Source organism: Dendrobates tinctorius, unplaced genomic scaffold (genome assembly GCF_039654945.1).
Source record: "Dendrobates tinctorius isolate UK_male_01 unplaced genomic scaffold, ASM3965494v1 ptg000056l, whole genome shotgun sequence".
Taxonomy (NCBI): Eukaryota; Metazoa; Chordata; class Amphibia; order Anura; family Dendrobatidae; genus Dendrobates; species Dendrobates tinctorius.
Window position 1 is genome coordinate 2,155,506 of NW_027361724.1, and position 21,178 is coordinate 2,176,683.

At 46.0% G+C, this 21,178-nt stretch overlaps 1 protein-coding gene across 3 annotated transcripts in view; it reads left to right on the forward strand.

Annotated features, from left to right (window-relative positions):
• Positions 1-21,178, forward strand: part of MTX2 (metaxin 2) — a 100,421-nt gene that overhangs the window by 66,004 nt on the left and 13,239 nt on the right. For all 3 annotated transcript variants that reach the window (XM_073577424.1, XM_073577427.1, XM_073577425.1), the window contains exons 5-9: positions 4,585-4,661; positions 5,552-5,644; positions 14,009-14,047; positions 14,367-14,492; positions 15,650-15,726. In XM_073577424.1, coding sequence (XP_073433525.1) covers positions 4,585-4,661; positions 5,552-5,644; positions 14,009-14,047; positions 14,367-14,492; positions 15,650-15,726 — 412 coding nt within the window. The remainder of the gene's footprint in view (positions 1-4,584; positions 4,662-5,551; positions 5,645-14,008; positions 14,048-14,366; positions 14,493-15,649; positions 15,727-21,178) is intronic.

Below are 21,178 nucleotides of genomic sequence, written 5' to 3' on the forward strand. Positions count from 1 at the left end.
CAACCCCATAGAATATCATAAGTATGAATTCTATCCTTGAAATACACAAAGAGCACTCGTACGAGAATATCGGACCGGTGAATGAGTCCTTACTCTCACGAGCCTAAGTATGTACAGTATGTGCGAAGTACCACCCAACACTTGACTCCTCCATCCGTTGTAAGCCGCACAATCAAAGGCTTCTTTTTACCATGACTGCACATTGTGAGATCTGTGGAGTTCTCTACACACATGGACATTGCCACTACAAGAGCTGAGCAAATCCATTCATTATCTGCTCACGTCAAGACTGAGGCATGAGGCACAAGTACCTCGTTTCCCACCGATTTCACCAGCCCGTCACAGTAAGATAAATCTTGTCTCCGCTCGTGAAATGGTAGCTCTACATTTTCATCCTGCGTGTTGGAGCAGTGCATTGATGGATTTGACTTTGTATACATTACATTCGCTCAAGTGGATTTCTTTATTTTCTTTGGATTTTTTTCCGGCGTGATTGGCAGAAGGATTGTGCATTGCACCACGAGGGCGAACAAATTACACTTCTAAAATAAAATGCCAGAGCCCGTCACCCACTTTTCTGGATTGCACAATGTATTTTAGCTACGCCATGCCGCTTCCCTCGAGTGGAAGAATGTATGGGCGGTTTCCAGTGCTGAATATGGATGCCAGAATATGAAAAGATCTGTCCAGCAGCAACACGGCAGTACAGTGTGAATGAAACCTTTGACTCTTCGCAGTTCAAAAAGCCCTTCATTCCTTTTGTCATACACTTTAGAGTATGGATGCAGATGAGGTCTTTGTTGGAGCCGTGCACCTCATCCATTACCCTTAGGCTGACTGTGAGCAAGAGAAGAGGGAATCTGTTGAAAAGGACCATGACAGAGCCTGCTGTTAGCATGAACTCTGTGTGAACCAGGTCTAACAGCAGGTTTCCTGCATGTGCTCCAGGGGAACATTTGGTGAAGAACACTCGAAAAGCTCTAAGTATCATGTGAAGTCACAGGGAAGTACAGATTTCACCACCGGCTTGGTATGGTAATCCTTCCTCTTCTGGCTGTGAAATGATTGTACTCCTTCTACTAAGATAGGGAAAGAAAACTTATCTCCAAGTAAAGTTTGCTATGAAGAGTCTCCGTGTCACTCCAGTGCTTTCATGCTGTATACAATATAGCATAGATTTTTCACGTGGTGGCCATCTGGGGCTTGGGTCTGCCAGGAATGGCCTCCTCATAAAGTTTATGTATTCTTTCTTTAAGTTGTCCTATCAGTCCTTGAGATTGCAAATGTTTACCAGGCGATAAGGTCTCCTACTAATAAGCCTACTTTGGGCTCACCATATGAAGAGAGTAACCATGTAGGACACCGTGATCTGAAGAATAGAAGAGAAGGAGAAGAGGAAGACCAGCCACCTGATGTCTTGATTCTATCAAAGTAACAGGAGAGAAGACCCTGGTGGACCTATCTAGACTTTCACAAGATCGATTTTCCTACAGATTGTTCCTCCACCAAGTCACCATGGCTCGACATCGAGCTGACGGCCATTAAATAGTGATAATAAGCAATAAACAGTCCCTCTAAAATTAAGAAACTTGAACTTCCAAGAAGGAAGCTCCTTCAGCAATCAGTGGATCCCCCTCAGCTCTGCCATTTTTGTTGTAAAAGCTGGAAATTAGCTGATATTACTGGCATAGGTTTTCTTTTTATTTTTCTTTAGAACAATGGTATGTTATTATGTGGTGACCATGTTGTACTTTGTGGCACAGAGTCCACTAAAATACGTTTTGTATTCCTTCTTTTGATGACGCTGCCACTGATTAGAATATTACACAGGAAACAAACGGTGTCACAGGTAAAGCCCCACTCTGTTGAATTTTTTTTTTTTAATTTGGCCGTTTGTTATGGGTCCTGTGTGCAACTGTAAGGGCTCAATCTCATGACCGATTTTCTCGGACAAGTGCTGTTCATGGTTTTCATGGATCACACTCGTACCTATGATATTCTATGGGGCTGTCCACATGTCTGATGATTTTTTTTTTTTCCTGTACCCGAGTGGTCTGTGGAAAATTGCGGAGACATGTCTGATTTTGATATGAGGGTCGGATCAAAATCGGCAGTGCAAAGCAGTGGCTCCATGAAAAAAATGACCTGATTTTCACTATCTGTCAGAATAGAGAAGATGGAGAAACTTTTTCTATTTAATTTCTTTATGTACAAGAAAAACAGATGACACTTGGACCAAACTCTGATCAGAGTTATGTTTCCGGTTTTCTCATACGTGGAAAAATCGGATGTGTGAACGAGCCCTAATGATGATTGGTCGCCACATTCTTCAGTTTTCGGCGGCTCTCCGGCATCACGTGATTGCATTTGTGACTTGACGAATCGCACAGTGGTTGCTGTATGGAGCGGAGGTCACTTTTAGAATTTTCTCACTGCAAGGCCTTGAGAGCCTCGTCCCAGGTCTCAGACTAACGACTTGCTCACATTGGTGTAGATTCTCTCATGTGACAGAATTGGGCCGATTATGTGACTGACACACGGCTAAAACTCTGCCAGCGCTTGATCCAAGTGTCCTCTTACTGTGATCCGATTTTCTCGCATGAAAGAATGTTATCAGAGGTGCAGAGAGGACGGAGAGCTTAATTTCTCTGTCTTCTCTATTGGCTCTGTGCGTGTGCATCAGACTGCACTTGGATGACATCTGAGTGCAGTCTGATGTTTCACACACACCCGCAGACTTGTATGGGTGCGCGTGATCCAATTTTTGGAGCCACTCGTAGCGAATGATGATGAATCGGCATGAGAAAAAAATCACTGATCTACACTGCCTCATAGTTTAAAATTGGTCCAAGTTATTTCCGATAATACATCAGAGAGCACTCGGCCGTGTGTTATAGGATTGTGTGAGCGATCCCTTACATTGAGAAAGTAACCGCTGCTGAAGCCGTTCGATGCTGGTAACCAGTGAGACTGTTACTGCCATCATTACATTTACACACATGATCCCTAACAAGTGGGCAAATAAAAAGTTCTCCGGAGTAAGGCTTTAAGGTTCAGCAAAGGGAAACGTAGGCCTGTGATGAAGTTGTGAAACCAGCTGATGCCTAAATGACAATTAGTCCTCCAGGTATTCTCTGCACGTGTAAATATGTCTAGAACCAGTTCACTCTCCAGCACATGGTTGGGATTTCTCCAGTATATGGCTGGGATTTCTCCAGTATATGGTTGGGATTTCTCCAGCACATGGTTGGGATTTCTCCAGTATATGGTTGGGATTTCTCCAGTATATGGCTGGGATTTCTCCTGTATATGGCTGGGATTTCTCCAGTATATGGTTGGGATCTCTCCTGTATATGGCTGGGATTTCTCCAGTATATGGCTGGGATTTCTCCAGTATATGGCTGGGATTTCTCCTGTATATGGCTGGGATTTCTCCAGTATATGGCTGGGATTTCTCCAGTATATGGCTGGGATTTCTCCAGTATATGGCTGGGATTTCTCCAGTATATGGCTGGGATTTCTCCAGTATATGGCTGGGATCTCTCCTGTATATGGCTGGGATTTCTCCAGCACATGGTTGGGATTTCTCCAGTATATGGCTGGGATTTCTCCAGCACATGGTTGGGATTTCTCCTGTATATGGCTGGGATCTCTCCTGTATATGGCTGGGATTTCTCCAGCACATGGTTGGGATTTCTCCTGTATATGGCTGGGATTTCTCCAGCACATGGTTGGGATTTCTCCAGTATATGGCTGGGATTTCTCCAGTATATGGCTGGGATCTCTCCTGTATATGGCTGGGATCTCTCCTGTATATGGCTGGGATTTCTCCAGTATATGGCTGGGATTTCTCCAGTATATGGCTGGGATTTCTCCAGTATATGGCTGGGATTTCTCCAGTATGCACAGTGCTCCTTATTCATATAGTCTAGGGCTCTAGTAACATAAATGTTATGGCCAAGAAGCGGTGAAGCACCTGTCGTACAACTAATCCAAACAGTGTCTAATGGATCTCGTTGACCCTGACTCTTGTCTTTTAGGAGTCCATCAACAATTTAATTGGGTTCTACGACTTGGTCCTATCAAATCCACCATAATTCCACTTCTAATGACTTGTCCATGCCTGCAAAAAAAAAAAATCCACAAAAATGCCATGCATGATATTTCCACACATTCTCTGCTAAAGAACTGCAAATTTGATCATTGATTGACAATACTAATTCTAACTTTGGATCTCCGTTGGATCAATGGAGTGTGTGCACAAGAGATCCGAGTGTCCGCTTTGGATTTCTGTCATGAATGGTCTAGTGATATAGACAACCTATGGCAAATCCGTGACGTGAGACGATAGCCTTTCTGACCTGGACTCCGCTATGGGGGATGTAGTAGTAGCCACGTGTGTGTGTGTGTGTGTGTGTGTGTGTGTGTGTGTGTATATGTATGTATATATATATATATTTAGTGAATTTTCATTTTTTAAGTTGCAAATGCCCTAATCTGTTTCTCCAGGTCCCCACGTGAGTCTTTTCTATATCTCTGTTCAGCGTTCTAGTGATTACATGAAACCTTTTTTATGTTCTACAGGTAAAGTTCCTTTCATCCATGTTGGGAATCAAGTAATATCTGAACTGGGACCAATAGTTCAATTTGTGAAAGCCAAGGTGAGAATTGGTACAAGAAGTGAACCCACATTGTTAGAGTTAATGAAAGGACTCTTAACCTAACTTCTAAAGACCCCCATGCACATGAGATTAATGCCGTCCCAGCCTGGCAATATGGACAGGACCGGAAGACCATGTATATGGCATAATCTGTACTGATCCTTTTCTTTCTGCAGGAGATGAGATGTTCTGAGGTTTATGGTAGCAGCTTTCTCCTCTCTCCTGGTTGCTGACCGCTATGTATGGTCACTGATAGCTATATACACTATCTTGATTTTCTCTAATCATCCACCATAAGCAGGGCCCGACTATTTGTAGTGTTTCCCATTGAGATTATTGAAAATAAATCCAGATGCTGTCTAGCAGTTGACCTACAGTATAGCAGCCCTGTGTTAGCCGTATACATATTATAAAAGGTGAACCTGGTGATTTTGGTTGGTAGCTAATAATATCATGTGAATCGGGGCGGGGGAGAAAAGGAATTGAGCGTGTTACCCAAACCATAAACTATAAACAGCGCCTGGATTCTGTTGGCAACAACTGTGGTTAAGCTCTGCAGGGTTATTATGGGCCGTATTGGGATAATAATCTTTGTATATTCCTGATATAATCATTTTTCGTTGCTGCTGGAGCTTGAGGTTACGAAATATGGGATGGAGTGAGGTCGGAGGAGCGCGCCCACCAACTCCTTATTCATTATCGGCTTCTATCCCCCTGTCCTCTGGTACTGAATACGCTTTTGATCTGGATATTTGCATGATTCTCCAGCACTTGGTAACTTCTGACCCTCTCAAGGTTTTGATTTGATCTTCTTATATGGGGGCAAAGTCTTTGTATATTTTTTTTGCAAATAGAAGACCTGGCGATAACACTTGCTTTTCCTCACGTAGGGCCATTCACTTAGTGACGGCTTAGATGAAGTCCAGAAGGCAGAGATGAAAGCGTACATGGAACTTGTTAATAATATGCTTCTGACAGCAGAGGTACGGTATGTTACGCCATCGTGTGACTGTAGCTGTCTGTTTCTTTATTTTCTACTAATATTAAAGTGAATGTGTGAGCCCATTCTACTACCCCCAACCAAGTCCGTGTGTGTATGTATGGGTGATAAAATCACAAGTGAATCCAATGCCTTTATTAAATGCAAATGCTGCTCTGTTGCAAAGAAATCCATTTTAGAAGTGGTATGCAAATGAGTCTTCAAGGGCCCTGGGTGGGACTGAGCACCTCCACTGCCTCACCTCCCAGTTCTGTTCCCAGACTCTGGGCCCCGTCACACATAGCGATCTCGCTATGTTTTGTGACACAACAGCGATCTCACCAGCAAGATCGCTGTGTGTGACAGCGATCAGCGACCGGCCCCCTTGCCGGTATTGCTGATCGCTCTGGGAAACCCCTGGACATCTCTTTTGTCGCTGGTCTCCCCCTGGCCAGCACGCATCGCTGCGTGTGATAGGCGGGAGACCAGCGATCTGCTGGTAACTAACGTACACATCGGGTATCCAAGGGACAGGCGTCCCTTGGATACCCGATGTGCACGTTAGTTACCAGCTCCCTGCTTCAGCGCGCTGGTAACTAAAGAACACAGCGACGTCGCGCGCTCGGCGTCGTTGTGCTGTTCGCTGGTGAAGCTGCCTGTGTGACAGCTCACCAGCGATCACATAGCGACTCACCAGCGATACTGACACTTTGATATCGTTGTCGGGATCGCTGGTGAGTCGCTATGTGTGACTCCAGCTTCAGGGCTCGTTCAGTTGTCTGTTTTTCACACGAAAAAATGGGTCTGTTATTCTGATCAAAGTTTGATCAGTGTGCGGTCACAGTGTCATCTGTTTTTTCGTATGTGGAGAACTTAAAAAGAAAACATTTCTACACCTTTTCCTTTCTGTCAGGCCTTTAAAATTGATCTTATCCAAGTGCTGTCCAATTTGTTCACAGACCCATTGACTTGCATTGATTTTGATCTGACCCCCGAATCAAAATTGGACATGTCTCCGTGATTTTCTGCTGACCTTTCAGTCGGTGGAAAATCACGAACATGTGAATGTTTCCATAGGCTATCATAAGTATAGGTATCACTCGTATGAGAAAATCGGATGTCCAATAGAGCCTTAACTCGGCACTGCAATTGGTGATTGACAGATAGTTGGCATTGCTGCGGCATGTCAGTCACCTAGTGTTGGGTGAAGTTGGGCTGAGAATAGAGTTGGCACCTGCGGCAGTGAAAGTGCTCTGCTCCACCCTGAGCACTTGCAGACTCATCACTTGTACAGTGGGTTTTTCTCTAGCAGATTAGCTTTTGTGTTTTCTTAAGTTTTGGATTAATTTTTGTTCTTATTATTATTTACACATGGAATCTGTTTGGGGGTATGTTTGGGGGAATGAGCTGACAGATATGTATGTATATATGTGTACATGTATACATACATACATACATACATACATACATACATATCTGTCAGCTCATTCCCCCAAACATACCCCCAAACAGATTCCATGTGTAAATAATAATAAGAACAAAAATTAATCCAAAACTTAAGAAAACACAAAAGCTAATCTGCTGGAGAAAAACCCACTAATATATATATATATTAGCTGAAGAGCCTGGCGTTGCCTGGGCATAGTAACCAACTGTGGTTAGTTACAACAAATTATAATGATTATATTGCACATAAAAACATTTCACATCATATGTTCAACACTACAGATTTGCAACACAAATTAACTAAACGATTACCCAAGTATTGATAGTATGTTATTTTCAACTCATTCAAGATTTTTGGTTTTTCCTTTCGGCGCAAAGATGAACAGATTTTTGGCAGTTCCAACTCTTGAACAAACCATGTAAAGTTGACCATGAGAAAAGCATGGAGACTGCAAATCAATCCCTACTACTTTCAAGGACTGTCCCTGAGCATTGTTAATGGACATTGCAAATAGTAGTTGAACTGGAAACTGGAGGCGTTTAAAATCAAAAAACAAATCAGATGGAATGAGTGGAATTCTTGGAATGAAAATGTCCTCTCCTTTGGCACATCCTGTTTCTGAGCTGTGTATCTAACCCTATCCTGTGTGATAATGTCTGCTGAGCTGTGTACCTAATCCTCTCCTGTGTGATACTTTCTGCTGAGCTGTGTATATTAATCCTATCGTGTGTTACTGACTGCTCAGCGTGTATCTAATCCTATCCTGTGTGATACTGACTGCTGAGCTGTGTATCTAATCCTATCCTGTGTGATACCGTCTGCTGAGCCGTATATCTAACCCTATCCTGTGTGATACTGACTGCTGAGCCGTGTACCTAATCCTATGTGTGTTACTGACTGCTCATCTATGCATCTAATCCTATCGTGTGTTACTGACTGTTCAGCTGTGTATCTAATCCTATCCTGTGTGATACTGACTGCTGAGCCTTGTATCTAATACTATTCTGTGTGATACTGACTGCTGAGCAGTGTACCTAATCCTATGTGTGTTACTGACTGCTGAGTCGTGTATCTAATCCTATCCTGTGTGATACTGGGCTCCCCCTGCAGTCTGTGTCAGAGGGTGGTCTGTGTTGGCACGGTAATAAATTGTGTTATTTCCAGCTTTACAGAAGGACGATAACACCATAGAAATGATAATAGGCCAAATTGTTTAGTGAATTGGAACACGCGGGGTTAAAATTTCGCCTCACAACATAGCCTATGACGCTCTTGGGGTCCAGACGTGTGACTGTGCAAAATTTTGTGGCTGTAGCTGCGACGGTGCAGATGCCAATCCCGGACACACACATACACACATACATACATACACACACTTGAGCTTTATATATTAGATTTATATTATATATATTTTTTAGAAAAAAGCATTCATTTTTTTAATCATGTACAGTTTCTTTAATTTGGTGTGCACATAGGAATTTGGATCGCCAAAATACTTATTGCTAGGTTGGTCACCAAAAAGATTGTCCAGTGTATTAGACACTTCATGTTTTTGTGATGGTTTTTGTATCGTCCTTCATCTGCTTCGGCGTGGATCAATAGTCCACATGTATACTAAATTCTCCACTGCAGAATCAGACTTTTTTGTGTCTGCAGGATGTTAGGGCCCCGTCACACATAGCGACGCACCAGAGATCCCGACAACGATATGACCTTGTCAGGATCGCTGGTGAGCTGCCAAACAGGCAGATCTCACCAGCGATGAGGACCAGCGACGACGCGGGTAACAAGCGAGGGCGTCGCTTAGTTACCCACTGTGTACCTTAGTTAGCAGCGCGCCGCTTAGATACCCGACGTTTACCTTAATTACCAGCGCGCTGATCGCTGGTCTCCCGCCTGTCACACGCAGCGATGCGTGCTGGCCAGCGGGAGACCAGCGATCAAAAAAATTTTCCTGGCCATTCCAGGACGATCAGCGATACCCGGCGGGGGGGCCGGTCGCTGGTAAGTGTCACACACAGCGATCTCACTGGTGAGATCCCTGTTGCGTCACAAAACTTGAGATCGCTATGTGTGACGGGGGCTTTCGTCTTCAATCTCCTTTGAGTATTCCATGTACTTGTGTCTACACAGGCTATAATTGTCTCCCACCTCCACCCGCTGGGATCCAGATTAGGGTGATTCATAAAGGGCATGTCACACTAAGAGATATCGCTAGCAATAACTAGTGAGGTTATAGCGATATCGCTGTGTCTGATACTTACCTACGACCGGCTCCCCCGCTGGTTATCGCTGATCGCGCGAGAATGTCCTGGACAGTTTCTCGTCGTCAGCTTCCTGCGGCGCTTCCTGCTGTGATGACGAGTGACGCGTGGAGCCGGGCAGGAGGACGCAGGATCGTCTGGTGTGACAGGTAAGTAGCGACCCCCGTCCCCAGCGATGTCGCTAGTGAAATCTGCCTGTCTGGCAGCTCACTAGCGACCACCTAGTGATGTACCAGCGATCCTGACCGCATCATATCGCTGGTACATCGCTAAGTGTGACATTACCCTTAAACGAACAGGTCTCCGATTCTGAAGCCGATCATAGTCCAGGAATGAAGCAATTCCACATGATGTTCTCACTCTGCTGGAAATTTATTTATTTTGTTTTAATCTATAATAATAAATGCCCTAAGCAACTTCCGGTTGTAACAACTTCCGTCCAGTTGTAACCGGTGACGTCACAGCACACCTCTTTCCATGTTAACCCTCAACACACACACTCCTCTCACCTTTCACCATCTCCACTCACGTCCACTCACTCTTTCACTCCACATACGACCCTTTCTCTCACTCCGTCTCTCATACTCACGCCGTCATCGCCGCTGATCCACGATCCCCGACATCTTCTTCCGCCGGCGCCATCCTGGATCCAGACGTCCTCCACGCTGGCGACATGTTTTTGTGGCGACGCCATTTTGGATCTGCGAAATCCCGCGATAGTCAAGATGGCGTCGCCGCAAGAACATGTCGCCGGTGTGGAGGACGTCGGGATCCAAAATGGCGTCGGCGAAATCTCGCGAGATTTTGCCGACTCCATTTTGGATCCCGACGGCATCCACGCCGGCGACATGTTCCTGCGGCGACGCTATTTTGGATCGGCGAAATCCCGCGATAGTCAGGATGGCGTTGCCGCAAGAGCATGTCGCCGGCGAGGACGACGTCTGGATCCAAAATGGCGTCGGCGAAAACTCGCGAGATTTCGCCAACGCCATTTTGGATCCCGACGTCGTCCACTATCGCGGGATTTCACGATACTCAAGATGGCGTCGCCGCAAGAGCATGTCGCCGGCGTGGACAAAGTCTAGATCCAGGATGGCGCCGGCGGAAGAAGATGTCGGGGATCGTTGAGCAGCGGCGATGACGGCGTGAGCATGAGAGACAGAGTGAGAGAAGGGGTCGTATGTGGAGTGAAAGAGTGAGTGGAGATGGTGAAAGGTGAGAGGAGTGTGTGTGTTGAGGGTTAACATGGCAAGAGGTGTGATGCTATCGCATCCTCCCGATGCGATAGCATCGGGCCATAATCTAGTTATTTATATAGTGCCATTATTTCCACAGCGCTTTACAGACATTATTGGCACTGTCCCTGATGGGGCTCACAATATAAATTCCCTATCAGTATGTCCTTAGAATGTAGGAGGAGAACCCGGAGTAAACCCATGCAAACACTGGGAGAACATACAAACTCCTTGCAGATGTTGTCCTTGGTGGGATTTGAACCTAGGACCCCAGCGCTGCAAGGCTGCAGTGCTAACCACTGAGCCACCGTGCCTTAGAAATGATGAAACTCTTATCCTCAACACCTCACTCAGCCATCTTGGCTGTACAGACACATGCTTCAGGGTGCATTACTACAGTACGCACTGCACCGCTGTATAATCTGCAGTGTAGGCACAGTGTGCAGCTATATAGTTTCCATTTCCACCCACCATTATAAATTGTGCAATTTACCCTCATCATAGCACGTGTCTGTAGGTTCCAAACTGATCATCATTTATTTTTCTAGCTTGGTCTAGAGAGTAGATGACCCCCCCCCCCCCCCCCCCCCCGAAGGCTGTAAAATAAAATTTCAAATGCCACAATTTGTATCAATATTGTGCATTCTAAGAAATAAGAAATTTCAGGATTGTTACAAAAAATAAACAGCACCACCCAACAATGACAAATATTAAAATTAGCATACTACTGAACTGAAGTGCCTTCTCTGTACGCACATCTCACTTTTCCCTACTTACTCCAGTCCCTGTTGAACCTTTAGATCCATTGAGATGAGTCAATACTCGGTGAACGTGCATTAGTACAAATGCTCATTCCTGACTACTGTTCGACTGGTGCGATAATTTTTGTGCATGCATAAAAATTATCGTTATTGGCAGAACATCGCCCCTGTGTGAACAGGTAATATGCTGCTGATTAACATGATATTGTATTCATGATAACGTGTTAACAATCTTTCTGTCCCCATCACTGTTTTGATGGAGTGTGTAAACAGGACAGAAATATGGCCAATATGAACAGGCTTTGAGGTTTCCGCTTCGTGTAGTGGCTTTATTTTTTGACTTCCCTCTCTCAGAAATTTGGAATAATTTGGGTATTAAAAAAATAAAAAACATACACGATGTGTATATAATGTCCCCTCCTCTGAATTTTTCCCTTACTTAATGTTAAAAGATAAGGTACAAAAAAATCCTTTTAGGCAAAGCATTTAATTATGAAATTGTGTCTTCACTGCTGTGCAGCTTAAATAATAAACATACCTGGAGCCTAAGGAATGTGTACTCTTGGTTTTTTTTCAATAGAGAGGAACTCTCTTGTAAGAGTATATATTTAAGGAGATGAGAATCCGACCTTGGGATTGTTATTCCAATTGAGCAATGGGACATTGCCATAAAAAATAGGTATAAGTCAATGACTCTTCATGAGTCTTATTTTAAACTACTTACCAGGTGGTATCTCACGCCTATTAGACTCTCACATTAACAGGGACCATTCCCCCCTCTGTTGGAGAGGTTGTGGTCAACCGGGGAATCTTTACCACATCTTTTGGTGTTGCCCGAAGCTTAAACGTCTCTGGCTCCAGGTTTCTCGTCATATTGACTTCTTCACTGGAAACTTTACTTTGACTCCCCAAAAAGCATTGCTTTCCTTGGAAAAGGATCAATTGCACCCGTTGGTGAGACAGGTAGTTATTCATATCCTCCTGGTAGTTAAAAATAATTTGGCTTACTTTTGGAAGAAACCTGATCCTCCTAAATCCTCAGACATTTTAGATAAAATCTACCCACATAATGCTATTGAATGGAGGTTTGCAGTTATTAATAATACTATTCCCGCCCACACTAAAAAATGGAAGGTTTGGAACAGTAAATTTAGAAAAGTTTAAATTTAAATTTTTCTCATATACCTCCTTACATGGTTGGGTTAGACCGCCCTCTTGCCTCTCCTTCTCAAAGGTTCAGCATTTAGTACCGCTTATTGGTATTACTATATTGTATAGTTACTGATGTATGCTTTGTTACAAAGGTTCTCTATTTCTTATGACCTTTACATTTATCCTTGTTCCCCCCTCCCTCTCCACATACCAGTTTTATAAAAATTTAATAAAAATATTTAAAAAGAAATATGGCCAATAGGCTTGTATATAGCCGATCAGTCAGCGTTTAACGGCCCCACTGATTTGTGCCCCCCACTCCAAAGCGGCATTGATTGCCTTACTCCTCATTTCCATTAAAGGGGCTTTTTTTTTGCTTTTTTATTTTGCTCGAGCCTGATAGTGAAATGCTGGAGGTCAACTGATGCCAGAACTCATCTTATAGATTACTATGAGGCCGTCCCAGTCATCCACCAGTTATTGCACCAGACTGCTCCTAGAATTGGATTAAAAAACATTACACGCAACCGATTGTGACCAGTTATATACACCGGACCATTGCAGAAAGTGAACAATTAACCATTAGTTGTGTCGGGCTCGTGCATGACACAACTGACCAGACACTACTGGTGTATGGAAACCAGCACCCATCCGTTCCGAGACCTTGGAAAGCTTGTATGTCCTTATTGTCGCTCTGGATATTGCTCCTTTCACCACTGTTGTGGCTTTTAGTTGGTGCACTACCAATAAAATGTTTTCACAATTAACTCTTGGAGCACAGCACTCGCCATCTGAAATGTGCACTCTACAGTGCTGTTAGGAGAGGCAGCTTTGCCGCTGCAGCATCAGAGGCGCACAGGGGCGCTGAGGCCGGCCGGATCCAGCAAGCTTCAGAGCAGCACTTACAAGCACTATAGCTAAGAGCTTGCAAACGCATTTAGAATATAGTGGTGGTCGGTTTCTTAGGCGCCTAGGTAATGAATAGCAAACAACAAAAATAAAAATATTTCCATTGTTCAGAGAGTATTTTTAATGAGAAGTAAATTGCAAAGTTGCTTATTTTTACCAGCACGTTGCAATTTTACGCGTTAAGAAATTTTCTAGTCGTTTTACCATTGGACTATCTATATCCTGTGCTCATTTATCTGGCTTTTCGGACTGCGAAATCCATTCAAGTTCAATATCATATATATATTGTGAAAGTCCTATAATCCAGAACTTTGCAGTCCAAAACGACAGATAAATATATATAATGTGCCATATATAAAATATGCCATAAGCCCACACTTGCTCCGTTCCCTTGTGGACGCTCATGCTGTCATTTTGATATGAAACCTCACATATTTGTATAGATCTTCCTCCAGGTTGAGTACATACATGTATCATGTATTATGTATGCGGAGGGGGCGTCTTAGTATTTGGAAGACAAAGAAAGCCCTGTGTCCTTGTAAATGCCGATTCCCCCCTCTTGGTTTGGATCTTTGTACATTATCATTTCTTTCCTTGCAGTTGTATATTCAGTGGTGTGATGAAGCTACACTCGAGGAGGTGAGTGACTCCGAAGCATTTATCTTGGTTAAATTTTAATGAGAAAACACTTTTGCTCACAATTGTAGGTCCCTCCTCATAAATGAAACATTGAGGTTTTATACCATTAGTTGATACAGTGTATTTTTTTTCTTTTCTGCTGGCACATACATTTTGCAATACATCTGGCAAATTTTAATATAGCCGTTAGCTATTTTCTATATATTTATATGAAGTAATGTTTAAAGAGAGATTTCCCTCCGCAAGCTATGCATTTGTATAGGAGAATGTTGTATAAATATTTTTAGTGCCCGCTTTTATTTGTTCTCTCGCATTGCAGATAACCCAGCCTCGGTATAGCTCGCCGTACTCGTGGCCCCTCAAAAATATTTTAGTTCTCCAAAAGAAATGGGAAATTAAGAGGAAAATGAAAGCAATCGGTTGGGCTGGAAAGAATCTGGATCAGGTCAGTATGCCTATAAGTGTCTGTACATTTTAGTTTATATTTTAAGCCATGTGTGTTATTCCAAACAGAGAGTGTGCTTGAAATTATTATATACCAGTTACCATCAGGATATTCTGGAATTGAGCATCAGGTCGCACAGGCAACCTGCCACTCCATTCAGTTCTTTCTGGCAGAAGTCTTGCCTCCAGGGAGAATCGGGGAAACGAGGCTCTTTGGGTTACCAACTTTGGGACTAATCCAGTGGATAGTTTTTAAACTTGAGTCTGTGTATAGGAAAATATTGAGCATTTCCAATTGTAGCGTTCTTCCTACTTTACAATTGAGTCTGAGATTTGAAAGCATCTCAAGTATTTTGCAGCTCTGTGGTAGGAAATGAGAAAACGTCACCAATACAAATCCTGACGAATCCTAGCAAGTTTTTAGAAATGGATGGTAAATCATCCAGGCTGCATATTGATCATATCAGGAAGACACAGAATCCATCTACATACTGTGTAAGAAGATTTTATTATACATTATCATTTCTACTGTGTCTCTAATTTTTTGGTCCCAGGTTTCAGAAAGAAAATATTGTGCTTCCCCATCACAACCCCATCACAATCCTATTAATTGGCCTTTCAATTTGTAATTCTCCAAGGCCGATTAGAAGCGATTTTATAATCCGTATATAGAATCCGGCTTTCTTCATAAATGCATTATGTACCATACTTGATTTTCCTACGATCGCCCAAACAAAAACTGCATCCCTAAATCACAAAAGTTCTATATTCAGAATGAGATCAGTGTACAGTGTTGTCATAGAAAGGAAGGAAAATTACTGATTAAATAAAGCGATACACCAAAGCCTAAAGAGGTATTCGAATTTTATACCGGATATCCTATAATTATGTAGTACATATGGATCCCACCAGTGGGACCTGCATGAAACGGGGCTATATTGCATGCAGCGGTCAATGGAGAGGAGGTTGGAATTCCCAATACAAATTAATGGTATCTCTGACCCCCTCTCCACTATCAGCGTCACGTCAGGACTTGTTCTTGATATAGATGTGGATCCCATTGGTGGTGCCCAGATTCCAAATACATTTATAACATACTATTTTGATATGCCAGAAATGTACTTAGCAGTCATACAGCTTTAGGTTGTCTTTTCTCAGGTCTACGAAGATGTTGATCGGTGTTGCCAGGCCCTTTCACAAAGGTTAGGAACCCAGCCATATTTCTTCAATAAGCAGTAAGTATTTTTGTTAATAAAATAACTTTACTTTCATCTGACTTTTAGTAGTCCAACATACAGTATGTATCGGTCTATCACTTATTTCTTGGGTTGCACATTTTTTTTGTAACAAACTTTCATAGAGGACCTCAACCTTTTATAGAGGTTGTTTCCTGAAGAAAAACACTTTGAAAAATTTACTCTACCTATTAGCTGATTAGAAATGTTGCATTACGTGGAGCCATTTGACTGAGCAGCTGTCCATGTAATAGACGGTCAGGATAGAGCCGCCAACGAGGGTGCAGCTCTTATATAGGTCCCTGCCTTGGCTCATTAGGGGTGGCCTTCTGTAAGGTGCCTATACCTGTATGGAGCAGGTACACTGGGATTGTCTTTTGTTATCACCACTCATATACTAAGTCTTGTCATAGATATCAGATGATGTCGGCCAATACTCTAATGTCGTAGGTGATGCCAATTTTTGGTATGGAGAAAACTGAATCTGACAGTATGTTATTTCTTTTTCCTTTCTTTACCCCTATTGTTTCCACCGGAGGTAAAAGCATAAATGGGCGCACATGACAAGTGATGGCAGATTTTAGCAAAGGCAATATTGTGATCTGTACCTTCTTTTTTTAGAATTATTTTCCTAGCAAATACTAATAAAACTGAACAATATAAGATTATTTACTAGATTACTAAAGGAGCTGAAAAATCAAAGACACGAAGGACATCATGTGTCATTGAATTGTCTGCTCTCCTGGGTCAGCAGTGTGGAGAAAGCTACATCCATGTATAAAGCTGCCGCCGTAGCACTGCCGCAGGAAGCCGCTCCGTTTTCAAAATGCTATGTTTTTGGTGCACTTAGACTTGCCAATTTTGGCCCATCAATGCACCATTAACGGGTTTCGAGCAACTACACACATGCCTTCAACACTTGTTTATCGACTTGTTTACAAAGGCAGATGAACAATGATGACACATTAAGCGTTCTGTCCCCCCATTCAGTATGAAGTTATCGTCAGCACATCATCTGTTATACATGGTATTTCTCCTTCGTCTCATTGGGGGACACAGAGACTGTGGGTGTGTGCTACTGCCGTCTGGAGGCCGACACTAAGTATACAAAAAACAAGTTAGCTCCTCCTCCGCCGCATACACCCTCGCCCCGACAGCGGGCGGAAACCAGTTTTTGCTTAGTGTCTAATGGAGGCACACGCAGTCTGGGTCTCTCCAGACTATTTTTTTTTTTTTTAAACATTTTCTTGCTATGAAGAGGAGACTGGGGCGACGGACCCTATTGAAAGGGTCCGATCTCCCCCAAACATCAACGGGCGAGCACGCGCTAGTATTCCTCCGCGTATCCTTTCCCGCACCGAGGGACATCTCTGGGACTTTTCCCCAGACATCTATTTTTCTTTTTTATTTTGAAGAAGATATGACAGGGGCAACGCATCCTATTGAAAGGATCCGATTTCCCCAAACCATCAACGGGCGACCACGTGCGAGTGTCCCTCCACGTTCCCTCTCCCGCGACGTGGGACAGTATGCCAGACTTAGCCCTGTCCACCCCTAGGTAGCAAAACCATGGGCTTGCACAGAGGCACAAGACTAGTCTGTGCGGCCCCACGGCTACGCCAATCAGGTACTGCGTGGTGGCGGACGGTCCCTCTCCTCGCCCAGCCAAGGCGGACGGAGCTAGGGTGCCTGCACCGTCCAAAGATGTAGTTTACCTCAGGGTAAGCAGGGCTCCTGGGCAGCGGGAGATTTTTTCCAGGCCAGGGCTGCAGCGACTTTTCAGGGGCTGGAGCGGCTCCCCTCTCCTGCCTGCAGGCAGGGCTTCTTCGGCGCAGCAGAGGCAGCGGCGTGTTCCCCTTCTCCCTCGCCACGGCGCTCGGTGGCCGGGCGGGGGAAAGGGCACGCCGGGCTGCGTAGGCGCCAGTTCCAGGGCGAGGGGCTCAAATTTAGCCCCCGGCTTCGGCCTGGGCCGCGGGAAGGCCCGCCGCCCGGTGCGGCGGGGGGCAGGGCCGAGATTCGGGCCGCGGCGTTGGCCTAGGACGCAGGGGGAAGGTCCGCCCCCCCAGCGTGACGTCGGGTCCGGTGCCTGCCCCCCAACGACGTCAGATCCAGCGCCGCCCCTGGATACTGGGCGGGCGCTGGATTAAATGGAGGCCCCGGCTTTAGAATGGGGTAGGCCGCGGTCAGGAAGCATCGCAGCCTACCCAGGGAATCAGCAGCTGGGAGCCTCCAGACAGCAGTCGAGCGCCAGCAGCAGCACAGGAGCACGGGGAGGCAGCCGGAGCTCGGGTAAGTGCGACCCCGTCTTGGCCACTAGGCAGGTTGTCCTCCTTCTCCTCATACCCCTGGATGCCTTTAAAAAAAAAAAAAAAAAAAAGGGACATAACATATAGTAAAAGGGCTTTTTTTTTTTTTTTTTTCCCGCAGTACGTCTAGAAAAGGGAAGAAGCACACCTTCCTTTATACCGCATGCATTTCCTGTGGGGCTGTGTTCACGCGAGCGCAGACCATTAAGATATGTGAGGCCTGTAGTTCCGAACGCGTCCAGGAGCCCTCCCCGCCAACGGAGCCCAGGGGGTCGGAGCCCCCGGAATGGGCGTTGTCGCTATCGCGGTCTATGGCTTCACTTACGAAGGCGATCGAGACCCTTCAGGCCCCGGATAGGGGTAGAGACAACGGCTCTCCGGTTTGGGAAGGTTCATCCACCTCACTTGAGCCGCCGGCCTGCAGGGGCCGTACCCTCTCTAAAGAGACGTACAGGGAAAGAACCCATAGGGCGTCTCCGGGCCCCTCCGGTGCTTCGGCATCTGTGAGTGCGGCATCTCGCTCTCCATCACCATTGTCTGAGAGCGAGCAGAGTTCGGATGAGGATAGGCAGGAAGCCTTGGATCTGGATACTCCCGGGTGTCGGGAGACAGTGGACAGTCTCATTGAGGCCGTCAATCAGACTCTTGGTATTGAGGAGGACGTCTCCCTGGCCGCCGGGCATAAGGTATCTTTTAAAAAGGCCAGGCGCCCACATAGGGTGTTTAGCACCCATCCTGAATTCGAGGACACGGTACAGCGGCACAGGGAACGTCCAGAGAAGCGTTTTTCGGGGCAGAAAACGCTAGAGACAAGGTACCCGTTTGCACCAGAGTTCTGTAAAGAGTGGGCGGAATGTCCGATTGTGGATCCCCCAGTGTCTCACCTGGCTTCAAGATCATTGTTGTCGGTGCCTAGTGGGTCTTCCATTAAGGACCCCACGGATCGACTCATAGAGGGTCTGGCCCGCTCGGTGTATGAGGCATCGGGGTCAGCCCTTTTGCCTTCCTTCGCAGCTACATGGGTGGCCAAGGCCATGATGTCGTGGTCGGAGTCTTTGAACAAGGTCCTGCAGGACAGAGACTTGCCGGTAGAAGTGTCTGAGATAGCAAATCAGATCTCGATGGCAGGAGACTATCTAATTAATGCATCCTTGGACGCGGCTAATTGCGCGGCGCTAGCCGCAGCAAACGCTATCGCCATTAGGAGAGCCTTGTGGCTAAGGCTATGGCAGGCCGATTCGATTTCCAAAAAGTCGTTAACATCTCTGCCTTATCAGGGTAATCGGCTTTTTGGGGAGAAGCTAGACAAGCTTATTTCAGATGCCACGGGGGGAAAGAGTAGCTTTCTCCCACAGCAGAAGAGCAGACCGCCCTTTCGCCAACCACAGGCGCGCTTTCGGGCATTTCGCGCCCCAGGATGGGCGTCAGCGGCCGGTTCTACTGCCCCGGCTCGTCGCAACCAAGACAGAGAGCGCCAGGTCACGTATAGAGCCAACCCGCTGGGGAGGATGCGGGGCCGTCCACCCAGGTCAAGGGGAGCTAGGTCTCAGAGGCCCTCTACAAAATGACTTGAGGCATCAGGTACCCGAGGACACCAAAGTAGGCGGTCGTCTGCTCAGGTTCCGCCACGTCTGGGCCAAAGTGGCACACGACGCATGGGTGGCGGAATTGGTGTCATTCGGGTACAAAATAGAGTTCATCGGACACCCTCCAAGGAGATTTTTTCAATCCCGTCTTCCCAAGTTGCAATCCCAGGCAGAGGCATTGCTAGGGGCCATCAGGATTCTTCTGCACAACAGGGTCATTATCCCGGTACCAGAGGGCGAAGAGGCCCAGGGATTTTATTCCAACCTGTTCGCAGTCCCCAAGAAGGACGGAACAGTAAGACCGGTTTTGGACCTAAAACTCCTAAACAGGTTCATCAAGGTCAGGCACTTTCGGATGGAATCCCTCCGGTCAGTGATATCGGCCATGGAGCAGGGAGAGTATTTGGCTTCAATCGATGTCCAGGATGCCTACCTGCACATCCCTATTTTTCCTCCGCATCAGAAGTTCCTTCGTTTTGCGATAAATGGCCGGCATTTCCAGTTTGTGGCTCTGCCGTTCGGGTTGGCCACGGCACCCAGGGTTTTCACGAAAGTGATGGCGGTCGTTATGGCCATTCTTCATTCTCGGGGCATAGTAGTGCTGCCATACTTGGACGACCTGTTAGTGAAAGGATCGTCTTTTCAGGCGTGCGAGGAGAATGTCGGCATTACGCTGGATACCCTATCCCGCCTGGCATGGTTAGTCAATGGGAAGAAGTCATGTCTTACCCCGGCTCAGAGGATTCCATTCCTGGGGATGATTTTCGACACTTCCCAAGGGTTGGTAATTCTCCCTCGAGACAAGGCCCAGGCGCTCCGGCGAGGGGTTCGGAGTCTTCAGCGGCCAGGCCCTCACACGATTCGATTTGGGATGAGAGTGCTAGGAAGGATGGTAGCAGCAATAGAAGCAATCCCGTTTGCGCAGTTTCATCTTCGCCCCCTGCAGCATGCTCTTTTGGCAGCATGGGACAGGAGTCCTTTTTCCCTGGATCACCAGTGCAGGTTGTCCGTTCAGGTCCGGCGGGCACTGCAATGGTGGACGCGCGACTCCTCTCTCCTTCAGGGGAAACCCTTTCCTCCAGATCAGTGGTTGGTGGTCACAACCGACGCGAGTCTTCTCGGTTGGGGAGCAGTGTTTCGTCATCACACAGCTCAGGGGCAGTGGTCTCCCCAGGAGGCCCTTCTGCCGATCAACTTGTTGGAGATTCGAGCAGTGCGGTTGGCGTTGCAGCATTTTCAGCACTGGCTAGTGGGTCGCCCAGTCCGGGTCCAGTCAGACAACGTCACGGAAGTGGCGTATGTGAATCACCAGGGAGGCACGCGCAGCAGGGCAGCCATGCGCGAGATAGAACACGTACTTCGTTGGGCCGAGAGGCACCACTCAGTAATTTCAGCGGTCCATATACCAGGCGTGGAAAATTGGGCAGCAGATTTCCTGAGTCGGCAGGGGGTCGCGGCCGGAGAATGGTCCCTGCACCCCGAGGTTTTCCGGCAGTTTTGCCAACGGTGGGGAACTCCGGACGTGGATCTGATGGCTTCCAGAGAGAACGCCAAGTTTCG